We start from the raw sequence: 8,534 nt of genomic DNA on the forward strand, positions 1-8,534 counted from the left end.
CAGCTCCTCCAAGAACACAGAGGCCGAGATGCCCACTACGGCAGAGGGGGAGCGGGAGGTGCCTGAGAGTGAAGCAGGGCCTCCCGGGCTGCTGGGAAAGTTGGCGTTTGCTCTGTTTGTAAACAGTCAGGTCACAGGACCAGGAAGTGGGATTCCACAGAAATGCAGCAGCTGCAATGATCTCTCAGGCCAAGGGCCAAGCAGCAGGGAGTTAATGGTCACCCTGCTGGGCCCTCTCACCCCACCCGCCTGAGGCAAGCCTGGCCCAACTTCCTGCTCCACCAAACCCCATCCTGCCAGTGGGGTGAGCCTGCCCGGAACACAGGCCCTGCTGACACACGGAGGGACAGCCCATCACACCCTGGTCCCCGTGGTCTCACCTCCTCCAACACCACTCAGCCGGGCCTGCCTGGAGCTGACCCCCCACCGAGGCCGGGCCTGCTCAGGCACGTCCACACGGACCACCACGTGCCTGCACACCCAGGTGGTTCAGCTCCTTCTCTTCCAGTGTCTGGAAGGGACCAGGCACCAAGCCCAGTGAGGACGGTGGTGAAAGAGGAGGCGGTGTGGCAGGGACGGAAAGAGGCCCAGAGAGGGCAGACACTCCGCTGGGGTCACACAGCAGCGGGTGCTAAGCCTGCCAGCCTGGCATCTCCTCCTCTCTGGGCACCGAGCCCAAACTTCCCCAGCCAGGCCTCACCAGCCTCCTTCACAGCCATGGACCGAAAATGTCCAGGCGACGGCAGGAGGGCAGGAAAGGGTCAGGACGGGGCAGCAAAGGGTGGAGTGAGAGGAGGGCCGAGAGCTCGGGTGTCTCCCCCTCCTCCTCTCACCCAAGGCCTCACAAAGGCCCTTTGAGGCCGGCCTCCTTCCCCAAAACCGGACAAAGGAGAGAGAAAGGCGTGGGAGCGGTGGCCCAAGAGGCAGGAATCTGTGGCCGAGCCAGGAGGCTGCTGGGAGTTCTGGAGATTCTAGTGTGGCTCCTGGGGCTGAGGTCAAAAGCAGCACGGACCCTTTCTCTGTTGTCGGGGGGAGGGGAGGGGGCCGGAAGGCAGGACTTCTGGGTCCCTGCCCAGCTCTGCTGATGGCTCGCTGGACACTCCGGGCACCCACCTTCCCCTCTCAGCCTCAGTTTCTCTTCCTTACTCAGTCTAAGGAAATACACAGGGTTTTTTGGTGTGTTTTTTTTTTTTTTTTTTTGAGTTAGCATGGACTGGAGATCACAGTCTAGCAGAGGAACATGAAAACTAAACTTCATTTCCCCCAACGTGCAGGTGCTCAGAGGGAACTTTCTAGTGCTAATCTGACCCGCACACCCTGCAGAGCACCTCACCTTCGATGGCCCCGCCGCCCCAGAGCACACCGCCCTGAGGACCAGGACCCCAGCCTCGCCTCCCCTCACCGCCCTCCACAAGCCGGCCCCGAGGCACCGCCGCTGTGTCCCAGATGCCCCGGAGGGTCCCAAGCCGTGTCTTCACACTGTGCCTTCGGCCTGCGCAGCCCTTCCTGGCAAACACCTTCTCTGATGATCGGGCAGCGGGAGTCTCCCAGCCCAAGCCCTCCAGCCCGGCTCAGTCTCCTGCACTGGTCCCTCCCGTGGGACCCACGCTCACAGTGACCTCCAGCAGCCGCCCCATCACCTAGGCCCAGAGGGCACCCACCCTCAGACTCAAGAATCGAGGTTAAAGAGGATGAAATCAAGCCAGGAGGCCAAGCACTTCCACGAACCACGTTCTAGCCTCAGCTAGAGGCCAGGACCGGGAGCAGCCGGCCCGATGCCACATAACTCGCCATCCCCAAGAGTGAGGGTAAGAGCCGCCTGGACTGGGAGCCAGGCTCCGAGCCAGGCTCCCAGGCACCGTCTCTTTTACTGCTCACAACAACCCTATGAAGGGCTATTAGTTTTTACTACTGTTATTATTATTGATTAATCATCGTAATAAGTACTTGCCACTTACAGCAAATGACTATTTCAAAGTCATTATGAATATAAGCAGCAAAGTTTATGCCTTGCTCTTGAACGTCACTAAATGGGACTTAAACGTCACTTACGCTTGAATTTCACTAAGAAAGGCCACATCACCTCATTTTTATCCCAACAGGGACCCTGGGAGGGTGACAGGGCAGAGGAAGCTGAGGCCCAGAGAGGGGGTGAGTCCTGGCAGGGCAGTGGGGAGTAGGGCCCATTCTCCTGGCACCCCCTTCCTCCATCCACATCAAACCCCACAGCAGGAGGGCCCAGCATCAGCCCCTCCACTTTCTCGGCCACCTGGGGCCTCAGGATGACCCCCACCCCCACCCCCCTGTGCCCTGCACCCTGGGTGGGTCCTGGCCTGCTGGCCTCAGCTCCAATGCAGACCAGACACTGACCTTGGGCCGCTTCCACCTGACGCCAGGCCCCGGGGTGCCCTTGTAGTACAGCGAGTCGTCGGTGGCTGGGAAGTTGGGGTCTTCAAAGAGCACCTTCCTGCGCCGACAGGCCCGCTTCAGGGCTGAGTAGTTCTGTTCTTCGTAGGGCTTCACGCAGGAGAACATGGTGGCCGCTGCCCAGGGCGGGGAGGCCAAGACAAGCCAGCAGAGGGCTGCGTAGGTGGTGGGTGCGTGGGCAGCCCCTGGGGCACCTGGGAGGACAGAGGTGAGAAGATCATTAGTTTCTGAGGCCTGGAGGCCCTGAGTCAGGTGATCCCCACCTGCCCCTCCCTGCATCCTCACTCCCATTAGCCAGGAATGAAGGCTCAGAGAGGGAGAGAGACCTGCCCAGGGTCACACAGCAAGTACACACAGAGCAGGAAGAGGAGCCAACTGATTTCTGATGCTTAGAGGTGACACCAGACCAGCTGGCCAACAGGCCTAGGGCACAACCACATGGTGCTCTGGGCTGCCAGGCCTCACCCACCCCCACTTCCTGTTTCACCAGCCTTCCCTAGACCTCCCCGGCCGGTGCACACCCGCAGAAAACAGCAGCACTGTCTCCAAGTCCCTCCTCCGGACCCTCGTCCTTGGTCTGGGGCGGCACAATTCTGCCCTGAGGGGGAAACCTCGACCCAGGCCCCATGCAGCCATCATTTACAGTCATTCCCTCTGGCCCCGCCCGCCAGCACTTCTGGAATAAATGTCTTCAGTTATCATTGCTCCTTCATCCCAATGGCTTAATTCCCCTGAAGGCCCCCCACCCCATCGCGTGATCTCCCAGTCCCCAAAGTCTGACCCTCCCAGGACAGCCTCTCAGACCTCAGTGTCTCACACTCCTCCGCAGCCCTTCCCCCTGGGCTTCAGGGCCCCTCCCCCATCTCCGACCTCTCCTCCCCCACTAGGGACCCCAGGGGTCTGCCTGCTCACTCCTGCCTCCCGAGCTAGTGACCCCTGTGTTCAGGCTGGACGCCTTTTCTGGGCCCCCGGCTGGCCCACTCCCTATGAGAGCCAAGGGCCCCTTCCCGGTACCAATCCCAAACCCAACTCCTCATCTCCCCGCACCTCGCCCCGACTCCCCAGCCCAGGGAATAGGCCCACAAGCACCCACGAGACCGGAAGCCTCGGAGGGCAGAGTGCACTTGGTCTGGTCCCCCTGCACGCACAGCCGCTGGCACAGAGCCTGGCACAGGAGGTGGCTGCACACATCATCCTCCCCTCAGCCCCCAGAGTCCAGGCAGACCCAGCCCAGCACCCTGAACCTCGTAGCCATGTCCCAACCAAACACGAGGGACACGGCCTGGACCGACCTGGCAAGGCCTCCGGGAGGGGAGGGCAGGGTGAGGAGCAACAGCCAGCGGGTGGGCCGACACATCAGACACCCTGACAGATGCTCAGAGAGCCGGGCACATAACTGACAGCCCAGGTACGTCCCGGAATCTCAGACTCCATCTGGGCTGCTGGCAGAGCGCTATACTCCCCTCGTCTACCCATCCTGGACCTGCCCAGGGCAACACTGCAGCCCCATGGAGGCACAGCTTCCAACGTCCAGTGCAGCTGAGGGAAACTGAGGCAAGGAAGGCTGGCTTCGGGGGCAACACAACTTTGAGAGCAAGACTGATGTGGGTGCCAGTCCCAATTGTACGACTTGTGCTGCGTGGCTTTAAACAAGTCCCTCAACCTCTCTGAGTCCCCATCTTATTATCTTCACAATGGGAACAATTATTGCTTCAATAATTGGAAGATAAAATTAACCAAAGGCCAAGGAGACTGCTTCGTGGGCCAGGGGGGAGAGGAAGGAGAAGGGAAGTGGGCAGGCCACCTCTCATTTCCGAGAGAGAGCCCCATTCCTCTGGCACCTCCCATGTGCAAACTGCGGGGCCAGAGGTGTGTGCATGGCATTTGCAAACAATGCTGGGCAGGCCTTTTCTGGTTTCCATTTTTCAGACAAGAGAACTGAGGCTCATGAGGGGAGGTGACTTGCCCACGTTCCATGGCGGAGTCTGACTCAAAGCCATATCCTCTGACTTGGTGCCTCCCCCTTGGCCTGGCGACCCCACAAGGCAGGAAGAAGGGCTGAGTTCCAGGCAGGGCAGGGCTCACCCCACACACACCCTGGCTGCGTCAGCCTCCCCAGAAGGGAAAAGGGGATCCACGGGGAAGGGAGAAGCAGGAAGGAAAGGAGGTGAGAATGGGCAATGAGCGTGGAACATGAGGGACAACACGGAGAGCCGGAGGGCCTGTGTCCCAGCTTCCCTGCTTTGGGCTGAGATCTGGTGTGTCCTCTGCACTGGACCCACGGCCATTTCATCTTCTGCCCCCACATCCTACTGGGACGGCTTGCTCCACTGCTGTGACCCCAGGCTGGCCACTTCACCTCTCTGCCACTCCTCTGCCCAGGAAGGCCCATAACTCTGCCGGCTCCCACCCAGCCTCTCAGCCTCGGAGGCCTGAAGGAAAGAGAGGGGGGAGCCTGGGGCGCCAGTCCCTGGGCCTCTGGCACACAGCCACCCAGGAGAGTCATTAGCAACGTGGCTTCCAGTTTCTGCAGGGCCTCTCAGGAAGCAATTTAAGCTGCGAGAATTAGATCAAAGAAGCTGAAAGCAGGAGCCCAGATATCAGCCCTCGCAGTTCCAGTGCTCAGAGCCCAAAGGGCCCAGGGAGCGGGAGCGAGCTGGCTGGGGTCACACAGCCCGGCTGCTGGAGGATGGGGGTTCTGGCGGCCCTCCAGGCTGCACAGCCAACACTGCTGGGAAGGCTTGCTCCTGGGGAGGACAGAAGGGAAGCGGGGAGGTGGGGGAGGGTAGGAAAGGGGAAAGCTCAGCTGGGCCGGGGCCTGGGAGAACCTGGGCCACCCCTGGCTGCTGAGAGTCTGACGAGTCCAGCCACCTCTCCTGCCTCACCCCTGCCAGCCAGGCTGACCCTGGCCTACGTATGCAGGCTCTTCTGGCCCGGCCTCTGCACAGCCTGCACCTCATGCTGACTACCCTCCCGCCCCTGCATTTGCCCCGGGGTCATTTCCCACTCCATCCACTGAGTCAATACTCCTGGGGTCACTGAGCCACCAGCCCCTGAACTTTGCCCTCTCCCTGCAGTTCCAGGCATAAGCACCGAAGGCCACGGATAACCCAGAGTCAGGAAAGCCAGGCCTCCCCTGCCGGACCTGCCGGGGCCACGGCACGGCCTGTCTTCTGTGCGAGCCAGGCACTAGCAGGACAGCCCCAGCTTCCCCGCGGCCCTTCCTCCTGCCCGCCCTCATCCCTCCGCCCTGCCAATCTCACCCACCCTCTGCCACCCCCCACCTACGTACAGCGATGCGAGCTCCTTCCAGCCCCCAGTGCTGTTCACTCAGGGCCTCTGCACACACTGCTCCTGCCACAAGAGCATGCCTGGAGGACCCGTCACCTGAAAGACGCAGCCACGTACCTCCCACCTGCCTCCAACACTGCTCCCCCCTCCGCCATCCTGGAACCCCCGTGACAGGCTCCTTATGTGGGACCCCATCTTTGTATGGCTTGTCCGTCTCTCCAGCCCAGCTTGCGCACCTGCAAGGCAGGGGCCATGCCCAGCTCCTGCCTGTGTCCCAGGGCCCAACATCGCGGGGCATGTTTAGTAACTTTGCACTGAATGAACCAGCATAGGTGCTACAGGAGGAATTCCTTCTCTGACGGGGAAGCAGGCTCACAGGGTGGAGGGACGCCGGGGGATCAGCTTTCCATGCCAGAGCGGCACCAGCTCTCAGGCCTCCTGAAGACAGGGCCCGCCCTCTCCCCGGGCCAGGCCGTTCTCTCTCCTTCCCTCCCCGCCTGATGGCTGGGTGCTCTCAGCGGCGGCCCGGCCTCTCTCCAGCTCCTGATGGAGACAGGGCTTTCGTTCCCCGTGTCCCCATAAGCTGTGGGATCCTGGACAGGCCACATGGCCTCGCTGGCCTGCCTGGTCCTAGTCTGGAAGGAAGAGATAATGTGCCAGGGCCTCTGGGAGGATCAAATGAGACGCGCAGCACGGAAGAGCGCTTTGTACACTTTAAGGCACTGCGCCCCGGGGACGGCAGCATCAATGTCTGGGGACGTCTACAAAGTTCCCAGACTCCGGCAGGAGGGTTACAGCAATTCAGGGTTTCCGCCGCCTACGAACTTCATGAATACAAGCAAAATGAAAAAATGTGTCATTTCAGAAGTTCCAGCAGGAGGGACACAAAGGCCTGGCCCCAGGAGTCAGATGTCCTTTAGGAGAGAACAACTCAGGAGAAGGCTCACGGCCCGGCTGGCGTGGCTCCGTGTTTGAACATCGACTTGTGAACCAGGAGGTCACAGTTCAATTCCAGGTCGGGGCACATGCCCAGGTTGCAGGCTCCATCCCCAGTGTGGGGCATGCAGGAGGCAGCCAATCAATGATTCTCTCTCATCATTGATGTTTCCATTTCTTTCTCCCTCTCCCTCCCTCTCTGAAATCAATAAAAATATATTTTAAAGAGAGAAGAGAGAGAAGGCTCACACAGGAAAGCGCAAAGCCATTCAGACACAGCTAGTGCAGTGGGGCCCTGTGGACCGAGCGCGGGGGAACTGAGCTGGGTCAGAACGAGAGCTTGCCAGGCAGCTCAGAGAACCCCGTCCTCCAGCAGGTCAGTCAGACCTGAGTTCAAGTCCTGCCTACACCACTTAGAGCTGTGTCCTGGGGCAAGTCACTAAGCCCTCTGAGCTGCTATCAGCCCCGCCTGATTCCAGCTTCTCAAGTGGCAGGGTAAGAAGGCGGCATCAGCCACGGGCCTGCCCTGCAGGAGTCTCTGTCCTCGCCGTGGAAACGTGGAGCACCCGCTCCCAGGAGGCTGCAGCCTGTCTGCTCTCCCCTGGATCTGTGGAGGTGTCCACACGGAGGACGGGGCAGAGAGACGGCTCATCTTGCAGCAGGCCACGCTGAGCAGCTGACTCCCAGGAGCCTCCCCTGGACAGTGCAGCGCCAAAGCCAGGAAGAAACAGGAGAGAGGGCTGTAGTCCCGTTTTGTAGATGAGAACGTCCAGAAACGTGTCCAAAACCTGCGGCTCGTCCGTGTTCCCTGTCCAGACCAGCTCCACCACGTCAAAGGTTTCCTTTAAGATCACGCTGACGTCCGCCCCGAGGCTGTGTACAAAGTCCTCGGTGTTCCTGAAAGCACGCCTTTCACAGCAGTCTTCAAAGTCTGCAGTAGAAGAAGGTAAAGTTTCTGCAGCCCCAACTGCAATGATGGAAAAGGAATAAATCCGCCAGAGATGGCTGGACATGTTTTCCTAAAGCATGGCTCAGACGGCAAATCATGCCTAAAGATCGTGTTGGAAGTTGTTCATATCTGCTACTTGGAAGACAGGATTACCTGTCAAAATAAATATTGGTCTTGGTGTTGTAAAACGGAAACCAGGCATTTAAAACTATGAAAACACCAATACTTGGTGAAATAGTGGACGGTGACTGTCGGTCCCTTCTCGTTCTTCCCACATTTCATGTGAAGAGGGAACGCGTATGCATGGAAGGCATGCACCGTGTCCCCAGAAGATGCCGTCTTTCATTGCTACGTCACGGCACGCACGGCCAGTTCATCGGCGTAAATGGATCATCCACCTGTGTTTTATTACTGGAGGACGCTTCTGATAATCCTCTCTGAGAACATTTGGAAAATGTATTGAATCTCCCTATTTGCCTGTAAGTTAAAATTGTAACAGGATTGTGGATTATTCACAGTTTGCTTGACAGCATCTGACTTGCAGACTCAAAAACAGTTGAATTCTTCATTATATTTCATTTATGATACAGGATATAGACATATCAATGCATACTTAACTGTCTTAACTTTTTATCCCATAGGTGTGTTTTTTTAAGTTTCAAGCATCATGTGTTCATATAAAATTTAATTTGGTATCAAGGAGCCCCAAATTAAATTTTTAGATTTAGCGCTTATGTGTAAAATTGATATTCCCCACCAAAGAGCTTTAACGATGACCTTGCAGAATCCGATACTTGCAATGGTAAGAACCGAAGATGAAGTAGAGGCGCCCCTTGCTGAGCTATGCATTCCTTTACCCGTCTCTTTTCAATACAGCCTTTAAAATGGGAATTCTCAAGAAACGTTATTTTTTTGAGAATAATATTTCTAA

The 8,534-nt window shown here is 58.2% G+C and overlaps 1 protein-coding gene and 1 pseudogene across 1 annotated transcript in view; one reads left to right on the top strand and one right to left on the bottom strand.

Annotated features, from left to right (window-relative positions):
- The window catches only part of CAPN5 (calpain 5), a 34,351-nt gene extending 31,730 nt beyond the window's left edge, over positions 1–2,621 (bottom strand). Inside the window, exon 1 of the mRNA XM_014540363.1 lies at positions 2,371–2,621. Within this exon, the coding sequence (XP_014395849.1) occupies positions 2,371–2,535 (165 nt within the window). The 5' untranslated portion in view covers positions 2,536–2,621. The remainder of the gene's footprint in view (positions 1–2,370) is intronic.
- Positions 2,622–7,413: 4,792 nt separating this feature from the next.
- LOC102241231 lies at positions 7,414–8,026 on the top strand (annotated as a pseudogene).
- The last annotated feature ends 508 nt before the right edge of the window (positions 8,027–8,534 follow it).

The sequence above is a fragment of the Myotis brandtii genome, unplaced genomic scaffold (assembly GCF_000412655.1).
Source record: "Myotis brandtii unplaced genomic scaffold, ASM41265v1 scaffold244, whole genome shotgun sequence".
NCBI classification, from domain to species: Eukaryota; Metazoa; Chordata; class Mammalia; order Chiroptera; family Vespertilionidae; genus Myotis; species Myotis brandtii.